The sequence below is a fragment of the Equus caballus genome, chromosome 16 (genome assembly GCF_041296265.1).
Source record: "Equus caballus isolate H_3958 breed thoroughbred chromosome 16, TB-T2T, whole genome shotgun sequence".
Classification (NCBI taxonomy): domain Eukaryota; kingdom Metazoa; phylum Chordata; class Mammalia; order Perissodactyla; family Equidae; genus Equus; species Equus caballus.
In genome coordinates, this window is record NC_091699.1 from 8,899,669 (window position 1) to 8,924,776 (window position 25,108).

At 41.2% G+C, this 25,108-nt stretch overlaps 2 protein-coding genes across 5 annotated transcripts in view; one reads left to right on the top strand and one right to left on the bottom strand.

The window, feature by feature from the left end:
• The window catches only part of LOC102149430 (disks large-associated protein 5), a 43,078-nt gene that overhangs the window by 8,576 nt on the left and 9,394 nt on the right, over window positions 1–25,108 (top strand). For all 4 annotated transcript variants that reach the window (XM_070237100.1, XM_070237101.1, XM_070237103.1 and 1 more), the window contains exons 3-8: window positions 4,851–5,028; window positions 13,724–13,801; window positions 15,490–15,765; window positions 16,504–16,619; window positions 17,040–17,162; window positions 20,207–20,367. In XM_070237100.1, the coding sequence (XP_070093201.1) occupies window positions 17,120–17,162; window positions 20,207–20,367 (204 nt within the window). In that variant the 5' untranslated portion in view covers window positions 4,851–5,028; window positions 13,724–13,801; window positions 15,490–15,765; window positions 16,504–16,619; window positions 17,040–17,119. The remainder of the gene's footprint in view (window positions 1–4,850; window positions 5,029–13,723; window positions 13,802–15,489; window positions 15,766–16,503; window positions 16,620–17,039; window positions 17,163–20,206; window positions 20,368–25,108) is intronic.
• LOC138917984 (phospholipase DDHD1-like) lies at window positions 8,095–12,220 on the bottom strand. The gene is made up of 2 exons (XM_070237098.1): window positions 11,020–12,220; window positions 8,095–10,580 (listed from the first exon to the last, which is right to left on the bottom strand). Exons 1-2 carry the CDS (start codon window positions 11,780–11,782, stop codon window positions 10,441–10,443), a joined length of 903 nt encoding a protein of 300 aa, XP_070093199.1. The 5' UTR covers window positions 11,783–12,220; the 3' UTR covers window positions 8,095–10,440.

Below are 25,108 nucleotides of genomic sequence, written 5' to 3' on the forward strand. Positions count from 1 at the left end.
AGCCGGCGACATGTAAAACCGCCCTGGTTGGGAACCTCTAGGCAAGCAAGATGAAGGCATTCTAGACTTTCAAGCTGGAAGAAACTCCACTCAGCCAAGAGGGGAACTTGGATGTAGTGATGTGAAGAGCCAGGCTGCGGGGCTTGAGATCCCAGCTCCAGCGCCTGTTGGCTGTGCTAGCGCGGGCAGTTCTCTCCCTCACCTGTGTAACAGCGATGATACTAACCACCTGTGCTGGTTTAGGTGACAATTAAACACGCCTTTGCTATTAACTCAAGCTTTTGCATGCAGGCTGTCTCTCTTTGTGGTGTATAGTGCTACGCTGTATTTTAAAGTAACTAATGGTTTATTGTTTCTTTAACATTTAGCACATTAATACTTCCAGGAGGTGGGAAGTCAAATAGTAGAGGAGCATGCTTACTGAAAAGTAGAGTCCTTTGTCACTTCCCCTGGGCTCTTACAGGAGAGTGTTATTAGCATCCAAGTCAGAAGAATTCTCATTTTTTGTATACTCTGTTGATCGTAACATTTTAATGGGTTGCATTTCTTGTGCAGATTTTTCTTTGGAGTTTTCTAGTGGACTGTCTCAGTTATTCTTGTTGAAGAGTCTAGTTTGCTTAGAACTTTTTATCTTCCTATTGGCAGACCGTCCCCTTTTTCTTTCTTTTTTTTTCCTTTTGAGCCAGCAACACTTGTGGAGAATCAGTCATCTTTCTCCCGTTGGGCTTGGTTGTTTTCTATACCAGCGGCATAGGTGACTCCCTTAGACTTTCCACTTTCCTTTATTCTTTTCCTCATTTGAATGAAGGATTTCCTGGAACACATGGCATCCTGTTTCTTGTCCTTCTCCCTTGTTTGGCTTGAACACGTTCTCAAGAATCTTTCTAAGAAAAGAGTATGTGCCAGCTAAACAATGTGATTTCTTACATGGCCGAAAATAATTTCATTATGCCCTCAAATGGCAAACTGTATGGCTATCCTTCTGTGTGACCATGGTAATTCTTCTAAAAACCCATCTTTTGCTCAATCTTGTATATCCAACTGCCTGCTTATCATCCCTGTCTGTCTAATAGGCATCTCGTGTGTTTGGTTTGTTTTGTTTTGTGGCTTGAGAAAAAATGCCAGGCTGCCTGCCTTCATCACAGGGAAAGGTTAGGAAACGATTCTGTATACTGTCCTTTGCTTACTCTCCCTATCCTCTCCTTTCCTTCACTCTTGTCATTTTGTAATGCTGTGCGGTGAGCCTAGAGCCTCTTGTTTGTGTCATGGCCCATAGCTTCCTGGGCTTCACTTCATCTGTCAAGCAAGGCCCTATGTAGAACCCCAAAATAGACTGTACTATCTTTTGCTAACTTTCTTCCCACTTTGCAGTGTCACATATTTATTGCATTTTGTACTGAAAAATTTTTATGTCAGAATGCTCTGAGTTGGGGCAGGAGGTGAACTGGAATCTTAATTTTTTAAATAATATGAAAATCTATATAAGTTGTCTACCTTTCTTTTGCCTGGCAGGATGGCTGCATCACATTTTGCCAGTCAACTGAGAAAGGATTTAAATATTGAGATGATTAGAGCTAAAATTGCTGAGGAGAGATTTCTCTCTCAGAAAGCAGGCAAATATGATAAATATGAATGAAAATGACACTCCAACGTTGGAAGGTAGAAATCTTGAATTGGAGGAGGCATCTCAAGAGCCTATTCCAGAAGAGATGCATGTAAGGCAAAGTAAGTAAAGAGCTATTGTAGTTTTAACTGCTTTGAAGAGGGGAAAAAAGTTGGTTTAATACCTGAGGTTAAAAAATCCTTGACCAGGTGCCAGCTGGGTGGTGTGGTGGTTAGGTTCACATACTCTGCTTCTGCGGCCCGGGGTTTGTGGGTTCGGATCCTGGGCATGGACCTACATAGTGCTCATCAAGCCTGTTGCAGCGTCCAGCAAACAAAATAGAGGAAGATTTGGCAACAGATGTTACCTCAGGGGCAATCTTCCACATCAAAAAAAAAAAAAAAAAACACCTTACCAGAAGAATGGAGTTTTGAAATCCCATTCTAAATAACTTGGTATTTTCTACAACTAAATACTGTCTATTTAGGGTAAAGGCTGTGAAAGTTCCATTCACTTGTGGAGTATTGTAACGCTTTAGGATTCCTATATGGCAGTACGGATAATAAAGTTCTGACTTCTGGAGTTTGAATAAGATAAGTGTTGACAAGATGAATTGATAAGGGACATTAAAATAGAAGTTTTGGAGATAAATGAGGTGTCCAGTTGTTTAAATGTTCACTGCTTCAATTTTGTCATTTTCCAGGACCAGTGAAATATGCAGCATGTACAACATATTGAACGTATTCAAGCTTAATTGATTCTGCAAAAGAGAGGCTTGGGCTAAAATATTTCTTCCAGATTTATCACTTTTGTGATTCTAAAGGAAAATGAGAGAAAAGAATTGGACAAAAGTGTTGTAGGGTTGTTTTTGTCTTTGAGATGACGTGATCGGTGCATGTTTGAAGGTCAAAGGAAATGGGTTGGTAGTTGGGGGGGAGAAAGTAAGGAATAACGTGTCTTAGGAGTTGGGAGGAAACGAAAACTGGGCCATAGAATGATAAAGGGTGACCTTTAAAGGAAGAGCTAGACATTTTTTGTCTGAGGAGGTGATATTGCTGCCTATATCAGCTCCTTGCGTCTACTCTAGCCCTCTCAAATACTCCGTTCCTTGACCAAAATCTCTCAAAGGAAAGTCTAACTCTGTCAGTATGCTGTTAAAATAGCCTTTATTTTCCATTTGTGACGGTCTAGAGGTGGCAGTAGGCCTGGCATGTTCCAGAGAAGCAAGCAGGTGAGCGTGGCTGGAGAAGAACGAACAAGGGGGACAGTGGCCGTAGAGCCCCGAGGGCCTTCTTTACGGGGAGATGAGCTTTACTCTGAGTGACATGAGAAGCCATTATTGGATTAGTGTGTTTATAATCTGCTTTATGTTTTAAAGCATCACTTATGGATGGTAGGGTGACCAGCATGGCCTCCAGGAGACCAGCTGGGAGACAACTGCAATAATTTAGCTCATGGTTGACCACAGTGGGAACGGCAACCCTGGGTGGTTTCATTCTGGATATATTTTGAAGTTTGAACCAATAGGATTTCCTAATGGAGTGGATGTAGGTTGATAAAGAAAAGTCAGGTTGGTTCTAAGGGTTTTGGCCTGAGCAACTAAAAAAATGGAGTGGCCATTTACTAAATTGTAAAATACTGAGAGAAGAACCTGCCATCTATAGATGGCAAGTCAGGGTACTGTCTAGTATGGTCTGATGACATGAAATATAAAGCTGGGCTGTTCTACTGAAGAGGAAGAAATAATTGAGAAACAGCAATGAGGGATCACCCCCCTGGCCCGCTTCAGGCCCAGTGATATGACCTTTTTGGGAGAAGAAATCAGTCAACCACTTGAGAGGACAATATGGGGAGCATTGTCTTCAGGGGAGAGTCAGGTTTCGGTTAAATCAAGAGATGAAGGGAACAGGAACTTCAGGGAAGTTGAGGATATAGGGGTTTCATCGATGATTAACCATTTCATCATCTGAGCTTTTGCATCTTCTGTTCTTTGCCTGGATTATTTCTGTTAAACAACTTTATTCAGGTAGAATTTGCATACCATAAAATTCACCCATTTAAGTAAATGCCCTTTTTTATGTAAATTTACTGAGTTGTGCAGTCATCTCCCTGGATTATTTTAAACCCTCTCCCAGTGGGCAAAGGCACTCTCATTCTTCAGAACCCTTCTCTGGTATTCACTCTTCTGACAAGCCTTTCCTGACCTCCCCAGACAGGTTTATACTCATTCTCAATTTTGCATTCTCGTAGTCTTCAATCCATGCTAAACCAAATTGGAACTGTGCTCATCTCCCCCACGATACTGTGAGGCCTTCAGGGGCAGAAATTCTCTTATTCTTACTTCCTAAAAATGTCTGGTACATAGTAGCTGCTCATATTTTTTAAACAAGTTTAAATAAACATGAGAATACATGGTAGAAACCTGAGTTGAGAATCATAGGTGAGAGGTAAGGAATCTGACAACTAGCCTTAATCTCAAAGGAAAAATTGTGTTAGTTACCCCAAAACTTAATGGTTTAAAACAACAAGCATTTATTATTTCATACAGTTTTTGTGGGTCAGGAATTTGGGTGCTGCTCAGCCGGGTGGTTCTGCAGGTTGCAGTCAAGGTGTCATCCAGGGATGCCTCTGAAGCTTGACTGAGGCTGGAGGAGCTGTTTCCAAGATGACTCACTCACATGACTGGCAAGTGGATGCTGGCTTTGGCAGGAGGCCTTAGTTCTTCGTCATGTGGCGTCTCCATAGGGCTGTTTGAATCTCCTTAAGGCTCCACATGGCCACTGACTTCCCCAGCGCAAGTGATCTGAGAGAGAGCAGGGCCAAGCTGCACTGTCTTTAATGATACAGTCTTGGAAGCCACACTCCATCATTCCCACACTTTTCTTGGTGACACAGCTCAGCCCTATTCTGTGTGGAGGGGACAACACAAGGGCGTGACTACCAGGAGGTGAGAATTGTTGGAGGTCAGCTTGGAGGTGGGTGATCATAGAAGTTAATTAATTTAAAAGTGAAGTAATGCATGCCTAGTACATGACAAGCTGTTAATATGTGAACAAGAGAAGGCAAAAGGAAGAGAAACTTTAAAAGAATAGGGGTTGAAATGACTTGTGTGGTTAGCGTGCTAAGGAATTAATACGAAGTTACTGAAAGTATTGCTTAGCAGCTGTTGAAGTTAGACAATGGCATATTAGACATTTGGATAACTTTTTATTTGAACGTTTTATATGCTATTTTCCCCCCTGCTTAGGATCAGCGAAGTCTCTCTTCTAAGTGATCAACGAAGACAAATGCTCCGGAAATACCTAGAGGAAAAGCGACTAAAAAAATTAAGAGAGAAACCTCAGCGACAACCATTTATAGTGGGTGTTTATTGACCCAATAAGCCTATTTTTCTTTCATCAATACCAGCACACCAACCAAAAAAGGTAAATTTAGTATCATAACTTGATATTCAGGAATAGTTCTTAACCAGACTTTTCTTTAAGAGATTATACTTGATCTTAGCCAAGAGGCCAAGAAGCGATTCTTTGAGAGTTTAAATGACTAAAATAACCCTTTCCCTGTAGTCCCTTTATTCACTTAGCTAGTTGGCAGGAGCCGGGAAGGACATACTAATAGTTCAGAAGATAAAGATCAGGTCTCTCGGTGCAGCCATAGGTAGGTTGACACGGGATAAAACTAGCAAAGCAGTCAGAGCCGGGCTGGACGGTGAAGGCCGGGTGAAGGATTTGGCGTCCATCCTGTCGGATGCGTAGAGTCAAGAGAGGCTTATACATGAGCTTGTACCATGATCAGATTAATAATTCAGGAAGATTACCCTAGGCTGGAAGATCGTAGTCTGGAAGGGGAAGAACTTATAGGTAGGAAGACTGTAGTGAGACTGTCGTGATAGAATAGATGAGACAGGATAAGGGGACTGGGGCAGTGGGCTTAAAGGAAGAAACAGGTGTGAGACATCTCAGGAGAGAAATTGACGGGGACCAAGCAGATGGTGAGGGGTGAAGGAAATTGAAGAGTCGGAGATAAGATGATTCTGAAGATAAATTAGTTTGAGCAACCATATAAATTGTGCTGCTGCTAAAAGAGGTGTGGAAGGCAGGAAAAGGAATATGCCTAAGTGGGTGCATATTGATAATGCTTTTCCTGCTTTTTCTGCAGCTCATTTGGGCCATCTGGATAACAGGCAGTTGGGAATAAAAATTTGAAAATCAGGACGGAGATCCATGCTGAGTGGTGGATTTAGGATATGATATTGGGAGTATGGATGGGGGTTTAAGCTGTAGGGCTAAATGAGACCACTCCAGTAAAGATATATACATTGTGAAAGAGTGAGGTCTAGAGAGCACCTTCAAGTGGGCAGAAGTCAGGTACCAGTGATAGGTCAGATTGGCAGGAGAGCTAAAACAGGACAGAAGCTGGAGGAGGGGTGATCTAAAGAAGAGAATGATCCATGAGTCAAGAGGGATGAAGTTTGAACACAGGCAGCTGGATTTGTAAATTAGGTAGTCACTGGTGATTTGCTCTTTTCAAGGTAGTCTCTTGTTGGCTGTGTATTCATTCCTGATTTAAATAAGAAGTGAATAACATAAAAGCTCAAGATATCGCCTGTTTTTGTTTGCTTCAGGAATGTCATTGATTTATTTGAGAGACCTTTGATTACTCTGCGTGTGACCTTAGGATAACATGGAAGTGACCAAAAGTAGTAGAATGTAGCTCAAGGTGGAAAGATACAGAAAAATATGGTGTGTATGTGTTCGAGGAGGGCGAGATTGTTTCTGTTTGGAGGAACATCAGAGAAGACCTCTTGGAAGGGGCTGAATTTAATCTGGCTTCTCAAGAGTATGTAAGGCACCAGTCATTGGTCTAAACTGTAAACAGCTATTTACAAAGTGTTATATGTAGGGGGGAAAAAGACACACATTGTTGTGTTAAATAACACGATTCACCAGTAGTTTTTTATTCTACTTAGACAATAGCCATCGCTGAATATTGTTTACTTTGTGCCTCGTTTCTTCAGCACTAGATCTTCCCTGAGATTTGGAGAAGCAAGTGGCTCCTAATCTAGAGGAGAAGTCTGGTTGTGCTTCTTCAGGAATTTTAGAGTTGATAAATATCTTATCACTTTTAATCAATCCTTCTCTTGCTGGATTTCTTCCTTGCTTTCTGATCAGGTCTCCATTTTCTTATGGACAGAGGAGAAGTGCATAATCATTGGATTTGAAGGCAAACTGTCAAAGCTAAGAAAGTAAGCTGTGCAGTATCTTTTCATAAACAGGAGAGAAGAGATCTTAATACTCTAGTCTCTTCATCGACCCCTTCCAAATATTTCCAGTTCATCATATTAACAAGGATTCTAATACCTGGAAAACATAGTATGAAATTTCTCCTTTGTGCTCACTGAGAAATATGAGTACGTTTTGAGGCTTTTAAGCATAATTTAAATCAAACCAGAACCAGAAAAGAGAGTAATTTAAGTTAGCAAGTATCTTTTTGGCAAGTATCTTTTTGCCATAAATGAATAAGGGTTAGATGACTATGGGTAAAATTTAACTTTAAAATGGAAACTTTATTTTGTAATGAGACATGGAAGTAAATTATGGCAGTTCCTTTTTTTAACTTTATCTTCTTTTGATTGTTTTAATGCTGTTCCATCTTGTATGGATTGCCAGGTCAAAGGCCAAAGCCCAAATGGAGCTGACTAGGGTGTAGTTGATAGGAGATAATTGTTACTAAAATGATGAATCATGCTCCTTTTCTCAGAGTAAGTAAATTCATTTTAAATCTATTATCAGCTTCAATCAGAGTGATTATTTTACTAGAGTTAACAGTACCAAACTCCCTGTTATTGGTATGGTAACATAGAGCAGTTTTGGCTAGATGCTAAGGAAGTACTCACTTGAAATATTCATTGCCAAACATCCCTTATGAGATCTATACCAACTCTGTGTGTCACTCTGTTTCTTTACTGGGCTCTATTATGCATCCATGTCATTATAAAATGCAGATAGGGATATAAAGCACGTAGGGTGGGGGATAAACTTATGGGTCTTCAGAACACCATTATGAACAAAGTTAATAGGACGATTACTAAAATAAAGTGAAGTGGGCAAGGAGGTAAATAGCATGTCTCTTTATCAGGTGAGAAGGCTCTGTTTCATGTATTCAATAAATTGAGTCACTACCGTGTTCCTCTAGTCTCTAGGATATAGTAATGAATAAAGCAACCTTCCCTGTTTTCATGGAGATTACATCTGAGATAGGCAATGAAAAGAAAAATATATAGTATGTGATGGTCATTAGTATTATGCGGGAAATAAAAAAAAAAGAGAAAGCAGATGGGGAGTACTGAAGCTGGTACAGGGTGAGCTTCTGATGGGGCCTCGCTGAGACAGTGGCATTTTGAACGAAGTCTCCAAGGAAGTTGGAGAGTGCACTGTGGGAAGAGTTTTTTTTTTTTTTTTTAATTAAACAATCATTTATTCTGATCTTCATTTAGCTTGGTTACAATGTTATAATTGCAAAATTGGGTCAGTAGTTAGCAATCACACAAAATTCTATCTTACAAAATATATAGACCTCAAAATATACCTGGGATCACATTTCAAAGTAACAATTACACTAAGAATACTAAATTACATTGAGGCAAGAGTTGCTGTCAATAATATCTACCATTTACCAAGTTTAAATCAATTTCACAGAGGTGAGAAACTCTGGACAATACAATTATACTGTAAGTACTGTTTGCTTCTTTTGATTCAAAAAACAAGGCCATAAGGGTTAAAAACCTGTACATATTTCTCAGTTCTTCATCAGTCTAACTGTAAAGTTGAATAAGTGGTTTATTGTCCTGGTATCAGTTTGCTAGGGCTACCATAACAAAATACCACATTCTGGGTGGTTTAAACAAGAGAAACTTATTTTCCCACAGTTCTGGAGGCTGGAAGTCCAAGATTAAGGTGTCAGTGGGTTTTGTTTCTTCTGAGGCCTCTCTCCTTGGCTTGCACTTGGCAGCCTTCTCACTATGGCCTCACGTGGTCTTTTCTCTGTGTGCGCATCCCTGGTGTCCCTGTGTGTGTCCACATTTCCTCTTTACATAACACCAGTCAGAGAGGATTAGGGCCCAGCCTAATGGCCTCCTTTCAACTTGATAATCACCTCTTTAAAGGCCCTGTCTCCAAATACCATCCCATTCTGAGATGCTGGTGGTAAGGGTTTTAACATATGAGTTTGCAGGGGGACATAATTCAGCCCGTAACAGTCCTCAAAAGTTTTTATTACGTGATCCTTTCAGGCATTCACATTACGTTGTCATCTTTTTCTCAAATTTTGATTCACAGAAGGAAGATTTTAGATGTGGGCAATGTCTTCATTTTGAAATGGAGAACAGGCTTTAAATCATAGGCCATTTTTGTCCTTAGCCTTTCAAGTTTAATATTTTGGTGGATCCAGGCAAGGCAGAATTTTACATGCTTAGGAAAAAAGTTCTCTCTCGGCTAGTCAAAAAATGTTCCATGTAATCTGTGTACGTATGAGAGAGAAACCTGTGCCCAAAATAGAACATATAACATTAAAATAGACTTTTGAATTTTTAATGTTAATTTTAGCTTAGTGGAGACAATTCAGTACTGACTATGGCCATTCTATGAGATTATTAAAAATCAAGAGAATATGAATTAACATATTTGGAACTTTTAGAATTAGCAGTGTCATTCAAACCTATCTATCTCCTTATCTTCTCTTTCTATATGTGTTTTCCATGGTTTTACCCTGTAATCAGACTTGGCTGATTATCAGAATCATTGGAGGAATTAAATTAAAAGATGGATTTTTCAGGTTTCTTCCTACACACTTAGTAAATCAGAGTCTCTGGAGATAGTGTCCAGAAACATGTATTTTTTTTAAAAAAATTCAGGTTATTATGGTGAAGGCAATGCTCAGAAGTGACCACTAGTTCCCAATCAGTTTAAATTACTAACCTCCAAAAATATCTTGAGCACATTCTCATACATACTTATTTATATATTATGCATATGCATTACTGTTCTAAAATGTTTTATACATTATAAAACATACAAAAATAGAAAATTTGAAAGGATGAAATAGAAAGTAAATATAAATTCAAATATTTTCACTGTAGAATCCCCAACAGGGTGTTTGCACACATCACTTCAGAGACCACTCGCTTAAATTACGAGGATCTTTGTTTCTTTAATTGCAGCACTATTTTCTTGTGAGCTCCAGACCCATATATCCAACTGCCCACTGGATGCTTCTACCCGGGTGTGCAACAGGCATTAAATGCAATATGTCACAATAAATGATTATTTAGCTTCCCTCGGCCACCCTGAAGTGGACTTCGGTGGGAAACCTGTTCTTCCTCTACAATCCCCCAAGTGGAAAACATGAGAGCTAAACTAGACCACCCTTCCTCTTACTCATATTGCATTAATAGCGTGCATTCTACTTCTTTAACATCTTCCTCCATCCTTCCAATAACCATTCGAAAAGGGCTGTCCTGGACCCTCACTGATCCTCACTTGCAATACTGCAATAACTCCTTAACTAGCTCTCTGATTATGATTATCACTTTTCCAGCGTTCTATTTATCTTCTCCACGGCTGCCAGAGCGATAATCTTATATGAAAAAATCTGATGAAGCAATTTCCTCATTTTATACCTTCCAACATTTCATTCTCACAGGGTAAAATTTAAGTTTGCAGTATGAAAAGGCATTGTCCTGATTTAGTCTCTGCCTGCCTACGCAGTTGCCGTCTTCTACTCTTTTCTTCCTTATTCCCAATGCTCCCGCCAAACAGAACCCGAGTCCTCTGAGTGCATTATCCTTCTTCATGACTCCAGGCCTTTCCCATGCCATTCCCTCGGCCAGCAATGCCCTTCTTTAAGATCCCAGTCGAGCAGAAGTTTCTCTGGAAAGCTTTCTGTAAGCCTGAGGTAGAGGTGGTCACTCTTCTTTTACCTAGTAGACACGAGTCCATAAGTGAACTGTTGATTCTCGCGCAGATCCTCTCCGACATTCCCACTCCGGAGGACAGGCTGCTACTTAAATCATAGGTCGTTCAGGATAAACGAGACCGAGTCAGATTCCCGGGTGGACACAGCTCGGGTAGGATCACCGACTGCAACCTTTCGAGCTGGGCATCGTTCCTGGAGCACCTCCAGGGGATGGCAGCAGCACCCGCTCACTAGGAGGCGCTCCCCCGGCAGTACCCGCTCCTCCTGACCCCAGGCAGTTCGGGTTCTGCCATCTGCTCCTTCATCCTTCACCCGCCGGCGCTGCCCCAGTCTCCGTCCGGCTCCGACCAAACGCCAGGCCTCAGCGCCTGCCAGACCCACCCGGTGCGTGTGGGCCCCGCAGAGGCGGCCCGGCCCGCTCCCGCCCCCGGCCGGCTACTCACGGTTCCAGTACACCGGGTAGCACTCTCCTTGGGTCACATCCACCTCGTAGAGGCCGCCGCGCACACACACCCGCTCGACGTGGACCAGCTCCTCCAGCGCGGGCTCGCGCCCCGCCGCGCGCGGGCAGAAGCCGCAGCCGCGCTCGTCGTCGTCGTCGTCCTCCCCGGAGCTGGAGGCAGGGCCGCACGCACGGTCCCCGCGCGGGTCCTCGGCCTGGGGCCGGCCGCCCGTGGCCTGCAGCAGGGTCCGGAAGGCGAGCTCGATGCGGAGCGAGTCGTAGCCGATGAAGGGCTTCCAGGTCCTCTTGTCCTCCTTGAAGAACCAGCGCACCTCCTCCGGGCCCAGCTCCGTCACCACCTCGTAGCGGTGCCGGGCGGCCGCACCGCCGGGCCGGGGCCACCTCCTCTCCGCGGGGCCCCCCTCCGCCGCCCCGCCGTCCCCCGGGCTCGACGGCCCCGGCGGCGGCGGCGGGTGCAGCGACGAGGAGCTGCCGCCGCCGCCGCTCCCGGCCTCGCTGTAGAAGCGCAGCGAGGGGCCCGACTCGGCCGAGTCGAAGTCGTAGTGGTCGTCGCCGAGCCCGGGCTCCGCGCGCAGCAGGGCCAGCGGCACCTCGCCGTCGCCCGGGTCCCCGCCGGGCAGGCGGTCGAAGCGGCAGACGCCGCCCCCGAACGCCGGCTCCGCGTCCGCGCCCCGCTCCCAGGCGCCGCCGCCCCGGCCGCTCTGCTCGGGGCTCCGCGGGGCCCCGCGGCCCGGGTAGTTCATGGCGTGGAGACGCGCCGGCCGCCGGCCCCGCCTGGGAAGAGTTTTCTATCCAGGAGAAGATTTTTCCAGACAAAATTCAAAAGTTTTGAAGCGAAAACATGCTGGTATGTTTAAGGACTCTCAGAAGATTATAGTCAGCTATTTTGAATAGCTTAGGCTATTAGCATTTTCAAAATTCTAGGATTCTACAAAAAGCTTGTAAGGAAATCTATATAATGGAAAACTTTTTTCATCTCATCTTATTTGGGGTGGTGGATTTTTTGCTGGGTCCTTTACAATAGTCAGATTTCAGATGAGGGGTCAAAATACCGATTGAAAATGTGGTAATTTGATTCATTAAGCAATTAAATCACGTACCACCTAATCTTTTAAATAGATCATTAATAGGAGTGATGTTCAAGCAACATGATCCGGTCAAAGACAAACTTCTGAAAAGAAAGTGTCCAACGAGAAAAAAGGTAGGGGTGTTAGCAATTATTATAAGCTCTGATGTTGCCGCAACAATGCTTTAGTAATTGCCGAAAGCATTTAATTTCGTGGTTCCCGCAGCAGGGCAGCCTGCAATGCCCACGTGCGTGAGAACCACTCGGTCGATGACTCAAAGAGCGAAGCAGACCTCGGGGGCAGGCGCCGCCAGTGCAGCCTCCGCGGGAGCAGCCTCCGCCGCGCCGGCCACGCGAGCGGCGCGTGGTGAGAACTGTTCCTTCATCAGTGGCTGAAGTAGAATGCTCTGGTCCCTGAGGTTTTTCGTGCTCAGTTTTTAAAGTCATCGTGTACTTCTTTGACTAGGCGAGGAGGAAACGGGAGATTCCAGGTCCCGAAGACAGGTTCAGTGCCCCACCATCCAGTTAGCACACAGTGGGCGCTCAAGCGGTGGAGTATGTGCATTGGTGGGCAGCGCCACAAAGTGAAGATTAATGGCCCCAGTAAATTACAGCCCATTTGTTTGGTGGAATACAGTGTACCGTTTAAGAACGATCCTGTGAAAGACACTTCATGACATGGTTCAGGGTATATTAAGTGGGCAAAGAAAACAGTCAAATTCTGAACAGTATGATCACAATTCTAAAATATGTATGTGAATATGTGAACATAGGAAAAAAACTGGAAAAGCATACCCTGAAGTGTCAGCAGTGATGATTTCTGAATAATGTCATCTTGAGTGATTTTTATTTGTTTATTTTTTGAGGAAGATTAGCCCTGAGCTAACATCTGCCGCTAATCCTCCTGTTTTTTGCTGAGGAAGAGTGGCTCAGAGCTAACATCCGTGCCCATCTTCCTCTGCTTTATATGTGGGACACCCGCCACAGCATGGTTTTGACAGGCAGTGGGTAGGTCCTTACCGGGATCTGAACGCCTGGGCTGCCAAAGCAGCAGTGTGAACTTACCTGCTGCGCAGCGGGGCCTGCCCCTCTGGGGTGATTTTTTTTTTGCATTGTTTTTGTGCTTTTCTTTTCCTGATTTTCTATAATAAATATGCATTTGATAGTCAGAGGCAAAAGGTAAAATACCTTAGCACCTTTTGTTTTGAAAACAGATATCCTATACTTGGCAGGAAGTTATATCTGTTTTTATCGTTTTTAAATAGGCTATTTTAAAATGACTTTTAATCATAAAATCCTATAAGGCATAGATTCATATTGTTGCCTTTTTGTCTTTCCCAAATTACCTAGTACTTTTTTATTTTTTTGAGGAAGATTGGCCTTGAGCTAACATCTGTGCCCATCTTCCTCTAGTTTATATGTGGGACACCTGCCACAGCATGGCTTGATAAGCAGTGCATAGGTCCATGCCCAGGATCTGAACCAGCAAACCCCGGGCCACCGAAGTGGAGTGTATGAACTCAGCTGCTATGCCACCGGACTGGCTCCTTACCTAGTACTTTTAATGCAGAATTTTCTATCTAGTCAAAATGGATCTGTTATGTCATTTTTATTTTAGATAATGAAACAGAAAGAAAAGTACCCAATCAAGGAAGGCCTGCCGAAAAGATCAAAGAAGAACCAGGCAAGGTAGAGTGTAAGTATCTGTTTATTTCTAGACATTTGGAAAATCTCATTGCGATTTTCATGAAGCTGAAATTAAGCTTACAGAACTGCTTCAAGAGGGTAACCTCCACGTGTGTGAAAACCTCTTGAAGCACAAGGAAGCATCAAGAGGGTTTACTGTTAGGGTTTATGAGGTGTCTCATCTTCAAAACCTTATAGGTAGAGAATGTGTAGTTTGGTTAACAGAAGAGAGAAAATAAAAACACAGCTGACGGAAACCTTTATGTGAGCATCGGCTAGGAGACGGGTGCAGTGGGTGAAATGCGTTGACTCTGGATTCAGCTAGGCCTGAGTTTGCCTATTGTCTCACTTCCAATTGGCTATATAATCTTGGGGAAGTTATGAGTTTGTTCTCCCAGCTGTAACATGTAATATCTACATAGAGTAGTTTCAAGAATTAAATCACCTGACGTTTCTGACAGCATCTAGCGTAGTGCCTGGTAGAGTCTTCAAAAAGAGCCACCATTTCAAGGACCCAGTCCCTTAATTTATAATCCATGCTACAATTCCTTAGCCTTAAAAAAAAAAAACAAAAACAAAGTTATGCCAAAGCGTAAGAAACCTGGCTAGATTCTTACCAAAAATCAGACATCGATCCTCCAAGGAAGGCAGTACAGGGTGATCTTCACAGGCGAGCAGCTGGACCTCACACTCCTCCCTCAAGGTTGGTTTTCTCCTTAAGGATTATCGCTAGTGTCTACCTTTGCAGCCACACAGGCCTCAGGGACAGTGTTACCCTTAAACTCTCGTCCGAGTAGAAATACTCTGCTTTCAATTCATATCTCATTAAAACTCAGAAACGTAAAAACCTCTAAAAATTCTGTTGAAATGGGTGGGTTAAATTGGCAAAGGTGGTTGAAAGGTACAAACTCCCAGTTATAAAATAAGTAAGTAGAGAATGTAATGTACTGCATCGTGACTACAGTTAATAATGTTGTATATTTGAAAGTTGCTAAGAGTAGATCTTAAAAGTTCTCATCACAGGAAAACAAAATTCGTAACTGTGTGTGGTGATGGATGTTAACTAAACTTACTGGGGTGATCACTGCACAATATACAAATATTGAATCATTATGTTGTATACCTGAAACTAATGTAATGTTGTATGCCAATTATATTGCAGTAAAAAAATACCAAATAACAAATTGACTTGAAAAAGAAAATACGCTTCACATTTTATATGGTTAATCTTACTGTGTCACATTGAAAAATGGTTTTGCTCATATGATAAAGTTATTTATAATAATCCAAAGTTATTAAAAAAAGGATTTTGTCCTTGACAATAGTAGTAATCCAATAAACATTGGATTTCTGATTCTCAAACCTTTGTAATTATCAACATAATTTAAGTAAAAAGATATGTATTTGTTAGGTGAGTGAATTTTTCCACCTTAGTTTTCACATATTTTAGTTTTTGGTGATACCTAAAACCTATTATATAGTTTTTGTAATATGGATTGGTTCTCCCTCTTTCTGGACCATAGCAATGGTTTATGTAGCTGGTCTTCTGACTCCATGTAAACATTTAATTGTATTTGTTTTTGTTTCTTAAATTATGTACATGGGACATATCTCTTAACTTTCACATTTTCGGGCCTAAAACATTGGAGGAATATATCCCCAGAAGAGAGACTCTCACTCTGTTCTGTTTATTCACAGCCAGGTCGTTTCTTTTAAAGTTGATAGTGAAGTAAATACTTTGGAATCACAAATCAGTGTGACAAACGGAAGGGATCCAGATGGAGTCTTATCAAAAGTGGAAAAGTTACCTAAGACAAATCCTGCAAAAATGAAAGGGAGGCCATCCTTCGCACCAGTAGATTTTCTGTTTCGGCCGCCAGATGGTCTGAAGAGCTGTGACGTAACACCTAGGACTCCAACAAGTACCGCTACTTTGACAGCCAGTTACAGCTGCATCTCTTTAAAAGCAGAAGTGTAAGAATGAGATGTTATTACTGAATTCCTTGCTGAGATGCATGACGAATGCCTTTCTTAGATTTGGCCTGTGCTTTTTAAGTTATTTAGTTAGTAAACTATGTTCATTATAAATCATGAAAATTTGACCTTTCCAAAAAATTTTTCAGAAGGCTACAATAATGTATTTGACAGGTTTGATATTTTCTGTACATTATTATTTTCATGATTCAATTTGATTTTTTTTTTGCTTTTAAGAAGTGACTTAATTGTAACACTTAAGAAATAAATTTTTAGAAAGAAGAAATTGCTATACTGTAGCTCAGACATGGTTTGGATTTTTTTGTTTGTCTTTTTTTTACTGAGTATTACTTTATAAAAGCTATCTCAAAAGACAAAATGATTAACTTGTAAAGTGGGGAGAAAAAATCAGTTTGAATCTTTAAAAGAAATGGCAAGGTTGCTTTCCAAAGGCCGGCTGGCGGCAGATTGACTGGGAACTGCTCTGCGGCATCTGAGACTCCTAAGTGTGTATGTCCAGTTGAGAGGTCTTCGCATCTGTGGATCTCATCGCAGGGAGCAGAGACGGGCCTTCCCACTGGAGGTGTTTACGGTTTTCCCCTCCAGATTAGACATGTTTTAAAAAACAAACATATTTCTATTTTATCCCATGTTTTTAAAAAACAACATAATTTTGAAATCCTTCAATGAGATATATGGGGTTCATGTTTCATGAAGTGTATTTTTGCTCTTGTTTAGTGATGAGGCTCCAGAAGTAACAAAAGAAATGTTGGCACGCAAAAGTAAAACTTCAGTACATTAAGATTCCGATGAATTACGACGTCCTTTGAGTTCTCTGACAGTTGGGAGCACAGGTATGGTATTTTCATGAATTTTTTACTTGTTTCTCTGGGTTATGATTTATCAGAGATCATTTCGAGCCCTTTTCACCATATGTCTCACCATGTAGCTCAGGGTGTGATCTCAGGGTCAGAAGAAACGGAAAAGCATGGGGAGGGCTATCTGGAGACAGAGCTGGAATGAGGACTGCAGACTGAGAGGGGGACCGAAATGTAAATTTGAAGAGAAGAAGAACATTGAGCGACACTGTGAAAGGAGATCTGATGAATGAAATCTTTGAAGCAGAAATAAAATTTTATTTAAATTTTAAATTTATTTAAAAATTTCAATTTCAATGTTGAAAAAATTGAAGGATTTAAGGAATTTGTCTTGTGGGGGATGTCATAGGAGTTGCTGCTTTGAAATGTATATGTAATGTTTTCTTTAATCTATAGATCTGTCTTAAATAAAAATGAAACTACTACTGAAAATTTACATGGCTTTCCAATAAAAGAAGTCCCAACACTTGAAATAGATGAGGATCAGACATCTCAGCAGCGACATGTGCTGCATTTCAGGTCTGTGCATTTGTTCCCAGTGTAAGCATTTTGTATTAATGTCTAGACATTTAAAACCAAAATTAAACTATTTTAACCTTAATATAATACGTACATGAATTAGGAGGAAACTGACATTGAGTGATTTTTATTTATCTTTTAAATTAAATTTTTTTCAATGGCTAGTACATTCTTGTGGTTCCTAACTTAAAAGATAGAAAGAGGTACAAGTGAGAAACCCTTTTTCCAACTGTGCTCCCAACCCTACAGTTCGAACCTTCCACAGAGGCAAGTGTTACTCATTTCTTGTGAATTTTTCCAGAGATACATAATGCATATGTAGATAAACATTTTTTAAATGTAAACAGTAGTATACTATTCTCTTTTCATTTAATGTTAAATGGAGGAGATATTCCATTTTAGTACCTTAAGAACTTTCTCATGCTGTTTTTTTGTGTGTTTTAATGGCCACATAGTATCCAATTGTATGGATACACCACGATTTACTTAGTAGGCCCCTATTCTGGTTGTTTCCATTGAGTTCAGTCTGGTAGTATTACTGTCAAGCCTGCAAAGAACAAGCTTGGATGCTTTTCAATCCTCTCCTGTGCAAATAAATAAAGACCTCAATTTACATTCCCTCAGCAAAATATGGGAGTTCCTATTTTATCCTACCTTTTCTTTTTCTCAAACAAAGAAACTAAGTTAATGTTTATTTTGTAAAAGAAGGATAGAGGGAGATGATGGTAGGCTCCTTGGCCCACTAAATCATGAGATAGGATTATGTTTCTCCAACTATGAAGACTGAAAATTAGAGTTCCTGTTTGGGAACCTAAATGCCATGTCACCTAAATGCCTTGGACACAGATCAGAGGACTGCATCTGGAGAAAGGCCCCAACGCTCCACATCACACAGGAAGTGATGACATACTATGTCCTTTAGTGCATGTAGCAAGAAAATTCTCACACCTTTTCCAATGCAGTCCTAACTACTTTTTTGGTCTCTGACAATCAAATAGAGGAGAAATATTATCTTCCTATAGTTTTGATACTCATTTGTTTTATCCTGAATGAGTATATTTCAGAGCCACTTCAGTTGTTTGTAGAATGTAAGGTTTTACGATTGTAAGGGATTTTAGAGATGAGCTAGTCCACTGTGTTGCTGGACTGAGACACTGAGATAATAAGCAATTTACCCAACTAAATAATGTCGGATCTAAGCCAAGTCTCCTTTCTCATTAAGTTCTCATTAGATATAAACAGCTAATTTTTTCTTCTAAGAAAAAAACTATCCTCAGTTTCTCCTGCTAAGATGCTTTTTATAAAGAGACAGATTCAATTTATCTTGGGCCGGGGTTTCTCAGCTGGCACTACTGACACTCAGATTGGATAATTGTTGTTGTGGGGCCGTCCTCTGCATCGCAGGATGCTGTGTAACATCCCAGACCAGTAGCACTCCTCTGGTTTGTGACAAAGGTGCTCTAGGCACTGCCAGATGTCCCCTGGGGGGCAAAATTGACCCGTGTTGAGAACTACTGTGCTTCGACAAGCAAAGCCTACTCATTAGAATCTGTGAGGCCGTGACACTGTAATTCCAGACTTACAGGGTTTAGCTTCAACTTACTCTGGGGAGTTGGGTTGGTCTTAGTTCCATGGGCAATACCAGAACCAAAGACAGAACTCAGGCATGTCTGGTTCTTTCTGTTTCATCTCTGATAAATAAGAACAGAAAGAACTAGAAATATCAGCTTGGAGAGTGGCTCTTGGCATTAACCATCCACATAAGTTTTAGGTGTAGAAAGATGGACATATATAGGATATCAACTTGTATTTATGGATTTTAATATATCACAGTTCATAAAATAAGCATCAACTCTGGAAAATTACTATTGTACAAGTGTCATATTGCTAATACTTAGATATTAGTTTGAGAAACATTTGTAAAACTGAAACATATGTCATAATTTTAGAAAGATTCTCCGATATGAAAGAGAGGAATTAATATTGAGCGACTGCCTTGAGTGGGAAAGGAAGCTTGAGGGATAGATTCCAAACAAAGGGGAGGGAACATTTATGTTTTTTGTCTTAGCTTTGTTTATTTTATTTTATTTATTTATTTATTTAGGAAGATCGGCCCTGAGCTAACATCTGTTGCCAGTCTTCCTCCTTTTTGTCCCTCTCCCCAAAGCCCCGACATATAGCTGTATATCCTAGTTGTAGGTCATTCTAGTTCTTCTGTGTGGGATGCCACCACAGCATGGCCTGATGAGCGGTGTGTAGGTCTGTGCCCAGGATCTGAACCAGTGAACCCTGGGCCGCTGAAGGAGAGTGCATAGACCCAACCACTTGGCCACCAGGCTGGCTCCACATTGTTTAATATTTTTAAATTTATCTGAAACAAAAATCTAGTGTTGCTGAACTTTATAGTTTTGTTATTCAAAATAGCAAGAATTTTCATATCTCAACATACGTTCACTAGTATCTCTGTGCTAAAATGGTAGATGACTTATAAGGTGTAAGTAATTAGAATGTTAGCCATCATTCCTGGGAGTTAAACGTTTGCCTATTTTATTATTAGATTTTTTTATGACTTTTTGAGTGACATCTATATCTAGTATTGTTTAATTATGCAAAATATTTTCTGAATGAAAATTACCTAAATAAATATGGAACCAATTTTCTGATATTTCCTTAATCTTATTCAGAGAAGCTTTTTAGAAAAAATCATTTGTGTGCTGTGTGAATTCCTTAGATGCTGACGTACAGTGAGTTGTTTGAGGTTGAATTCTTATAAAATCCAAGGTGAGCAGAATGCTGTTTACTATGTAGCAACATATATGAGCATGAATATTGCTACGTTTTAGTGGGAACAGCAGCAGACAGTTAATGCTCAGTATTTGTATGACAAAGTTTTGTAGTCGATGTTTTTTTGTTTTGCTTTAAGGTAAGAGTTTGATTCTGGAAGCCCCAGTTTATTTGGGGTGAGGTCGTCCTATCAGCTGGCTGACTTGCGATCAAGGTCCTGTTCTGTTCTCTCACTTTTGAAAATCTCATCTTTCCCTTAGCAGAAGATCTCATTCCCCTCGCAGCTGGTCAAAAAAGGCTCCTTAAGGCAGAAATATTCAAACGGTTTGAAGAACTGGTGGACAATTTGGAATACAAACAAAGCAAAAAGGATACCACCTGTGCAGACCTGCATGGGTTCTGGGACATGGCCAGCCTTCAGGTTTGTGGTCAGGATTTGGAATGGCTTAACTTTCGAGTCGCATGTTTTTGGAAGTGAGGCAACAGTAGTAAAATGGGAGTAGTAGAGGCTGCTTAGGTATCTGCAGTATTAAATGAGATATTAGCCCCTTTACAAACTGTAAAGCACTGTCTGAATTTTATGGCTGCTGTCCCCTCCTCCCGCATACTGTCAGGGTAATTTCTATATGGGTTGGAAATTGAGATTCTATTCAGCTGTTGCCTAGTCTGTAATTATTCCACGTGTGAGAAAATGAGGACGAGTCTTCAGTAGCTGGGTCCATCCAGCAGTTATTGTCCCTGCTGTGTGCCAGGCATTGGACGAGGAGCTGACAAATAGGGCACATTCTCTACCCCAGAGGAGTTTATAGTTTTATCAGCGTCAGACATAGCACGTCATTTCAATCTGGTGTAGAAAGTGCTGTTAGAGGCCGTTACTATGAAGATCAGTAAAGGTTGGGAGGAGATGACACTTTCTGGCTTTTTGAGCTTATTTTAGAAATAATCATATAAAATATTATTTCAAGAACCAGTGGCCAAGAACTGTGAGACATTTGCAGACAGCCCAAAACCTGCAAGAAGGAGCTGCAGCAGCACAGGAAGGAAGCTGTCTGGATGAGGCCGTGGGCTGATCCAGGAGAAAGAACTTTAAAAGCAAGTGTTAATATGCTCAAAGAGACCAGGCATTTTTTCTGCCAAATAAGAACAGCTATGAAAAAAGAACATTCAGAGAACGACAAAAAGAGCTCTTTGAAGTTAAAAACTATAAGAGCAGAAATGTAAGATTCACTAGAAAGATGGAATATGAAGCTGAGATCTCCCATAAATTAGAGCAAAAAGAGAGAGAAAATAGAAGAGACTAGATAAGAATATTAAGGGGACCAGTCTAGGAAGTATAATATCCAAATAATAGGAATTCCAGAAAAAGAGAACAGAAAAAATAGTGGAGAGGAAATGATCAATGAAATAGTTTGACATTTTTCGAGAAGTGGAGGACGTGAATTCCAGATTGAAGGAGCCCATTGAGTGCCTAGCACTGTGAGTCAGTGTAGATGCACACCAATGCACAATGAAATATAATTGTACAACTCTTGCGATGAGGAGAAACATCTAGAAACTTCCAGAGAGCAAAAACAAGTTTCATCCAAAGGGTCAAAAATCAGAATAGCCCTAGATTTCTCAACATCGACATCGAAAGCTGGGAGAACCATGGCCTCAAACTTCTCAGGGAAAAGAGCACTCAGCCTGGCGTTGTATACCCAGCCAGTCACGCTTGAGGGTGGAAAGGCATGTTTCAGACACACACAGTCTGCAGTTTTACCTCCCATGCACCCTTTCCCAGGAAACTGAGAACGGCCCTCACAAAAATGAGGGAGTAAGCCAAGAAAGGGGAAGGAGCTGGGACAGATCCCCAAAAAGTCTAAGGGAATTGTGGCTGAGGTGAGTAAGAAGGTGAGCAGCGGGCTTAGGAAGCAGCTGTTCAGACTGGAGCAGGAGGCTGGGGCTCGGCAAGATGCTGTCTCTCAGGCTGAACGGAATAGAATACCCGATTGGTTCGCTTTTCTAGTTGTATTAAGAGGGTATTTATACACACTGTGCAGACTTTAGAGGCAAATTGATGATAGATACATTAAAAAACTAAGCAAACAAAAAGCAAAGCAATGATGAAGTCTAGAGAAAAATGTGAAGAAACACAATATTCTGGTAATTATATGGCGCAGAAGTGAATAGTGTTTATGGAGTCAGAATAAGGTCAGCATTACTTTATGACCAGTTGACATAATAATGAGTTGGTTCACTAGCATCCTTCAGTGGTGACCAAATAATTTTGCTTTTCTTAGTATCATAATTATTTTATGGATTTAAAATTATTTGTGTTGGCATCGTTTACAGTCATTATCCTTAGTGATGCTCATTTCCCAGCTTTGGCCAGTGGGAGCCTCTTCAAGTTGGCTCCTGGGGCTTTTATTTATTTTGAAGAGCTGTACTGAGGATAAATAATCTACGTATTATAAAATTTGCCCATTCTAAGTGTAAAAGTCAATGATGTTTAGTAAATTTACAGAGTTGTGCAACCATCGCTGCAATCCAAACTTAGAACATTTTCATCACCACAGAAAGATGCCTCTTGCCTGTTTTCAGTCAGTTCCCATTGCCACTCCCAGTCCCAAGCAACCACGAGTCTCCTTACTGTCTCTGTAGATTTGCCTTTTCTGAAGGCTTCATTCTCGGTAGAATCACCCAATATGTGGTCTTCTGTATGTGGCTCCTTTCCCTCGGCGTGGTGTCTCTGCGGTTCCTCCGCGTTGCAGGGCGTGCCTGTACTTTGTTCCTTTCACGGCTGAGTAGCAGTTCATGGAGACATCACTCTTTATTCTCCAGTTGACGGACACATAGGCTGTTTCCACTATGTCACAATTACGAATAATCTATGAATATTCACTTACAAATCTTCATATGGGCATGTTTTCTTTCTCTTGGGAAGATATGGTTGGATCATGTGGTAAATTTGTGTTTAACTTTTTAAGAAACTGCCAAACTGCTTTCCAAAGTGATTACACCCTTTCATGTGCCCACCAGGGGTGTGTGAGAGCTCCTGTTGCTCCGCATCCTCACCAGTGCTTGCTCCTGTCTCTCCTGTGGGGTTTGAACTGTCTTATTGTAGATTTGATTTGTGTTTCCCTAATGAGTAACGATGATCAGCATCTTTTCATGTGCTTATTAGACATTCATATATCATCTTCGGTGAAATATCTATTCAAATCTTTTTGCCCATTTTTAATTGGGTTTGTCTTTTTGAGTTTTAAGTGTTCTTTGTATATTCTGGATACAAGTCCTTTATCAGAAATAGTTGCAAATATTTCCTCCCAGTTTGTGGCTTGTTCTTTAGTTTTCTTAATGGTATCTTTTGAAATGCAGATGTTTTTAATTTTGGTGAAGTTCAGTTTATCAATTTTTTTTAATGTGATTTTGGCATTATTTCCAAGAACTCTTTTTGCCTAACCATAGGTCACAAAGATTTTATCTTATATTTTCTTCTGAAAGTTTTATCTCTTTCACTTAGGTCTGTGCACATTTGGAATTCATTTTTTTTTTTAAAAATTAAGTTGTGATCAATTAATTTTGCTAGGAAAGATTTGCCCTGAGCAAACCTGTTGCCAGTCTTCCTCTCTTTTTTTTTCTCCTCCCCAAAGCCCCGGTACATAATTGTATATTCTAGTTGTAAGTCCTACTAGTTCTTCTGTGTGAGCTGCCACCACAGCATGGCTACTACTAGGCAAGTGGTGTGGTTCCACACCTGGGAACCGAACCTGGGCTGCCGAAGCAGAGCATACCGAACTTTGACCAGGGCTGGCTCTGGAGTTCATTTTTGTGTATGGTGTAGGAAAGAGCCCAAATTCATGTTTTTTCTTGTGGTTATCCACTTTTCCCAGTACTGTTTGTTGAAAAAAACTGTCTTTTCCTCATTGAATTGCATTGGCACTTTTGTTGACAATCAATTAGTCATAAGTGTAATCCTGAGTCTTTTTGACATTTAATTTTTTTTGAGAGAGGGAGATTGAGAGTACCTATTTGTATAAATGCATAGTACGGAGACTCAAAGCATATTTCCCCAACTGTTGACAGTGGTTACCACTTTGAGGAGATTGGAAATACCAGAAGGATGGGGATCATATATTCCCATCCTCCTAGTATGTATATTATTTGAGTCCTTTAAAATGAGATTGTGTCAGGGTCAGCCTAGTGGTATAGTGGTTAAATTTGGCACACTCCACTTCATTGGCCCAGGGTTTGTGGGTATCGATCCCAGGCATGGACCTACACCATTCATCAAGCCATGCTGTGGCGGTGACCCACATACAAAATAGAGGAAGATTGGGACAGATGTTAGCTCAGGGCTAGGCTTCCTCAAGCAATAAAGAAGAGGATTGGTAACACATGTTAGGTCAGAGCCAATCTTCCTCACCAAAAAAATAAAAATAAAATGAGATTGCATCAAGAGAAAGAGAAGGCAAGCTACAGACTGGGGGAAAATTTGGCAAAAGACCTATCTGATAAAGGACTGTTTTCTAAAATATACAAAGAACTCTTAAAACTCAACAATGATGAAACAAACAACCTGATTAAAAAAATGGGCAAAAGGGGGCTGGCCCAGTGGCCGAGTGGTTAAGTTTGCATGCTCCACTGCAGTCATCCCAGTGTTTCGTTGGTTCGAGTCATGGGCGCGGACATGGCACTGCTCATCAAACCATGCTTAGGCGGCATCCCACACACCCCTACTAGAAGGACCCACAACGAAGAATATGCAACTATGTACCAGGGGGCTTTGGGGAGAAAAAGGAAAAAAATAAAATCTTTAAAAAAAAAAATGGGCAAAAGACCTGAACAGACACTTGATCAAAGAAGACAGATGAATGGCGAGTAAGTGTATGAAAAGATAAGATGCTCAACATCATATGCCCTTAGAGAATTGCCAGTTAAAAGTACGATGAGACACCAGTACACACGTAGAATGGCAAAGATCCAAACCGCTGACGGCACCAGATGCTGGTGAGGATGTGGAGCAACTGGAGCCCTCATTCATCGCTGGCGGGGGTGCAAAATGGTGCAGCCACTTTGGAAGACAGTTTGGCAGTTTCTTACAAAACTAAACAGTCTTACCATACGATGCTGCAGACACGCTCCTTGGTGTTTACCCAAATGAGCTGAAAACCTGTGTCCAC

Bases quoted from the DNA above. Each gene is read 5' to 3' on its own strand.
- LOC138917984 (XM_070237098.1), bottom strand. From the start codon at position 11,782: ATGAACTACCCGGGCCGCGGGGCCCCGCGGAGCCCCGAGCAGAGCGGC. The intron at 10,581-11,019 runs GTGAGTAGCCGG...CGTGTCTACTAG, and splicing joins CTACCCGGTGTACTGGAACC to GTAAAAGAAGAGTGACCACC.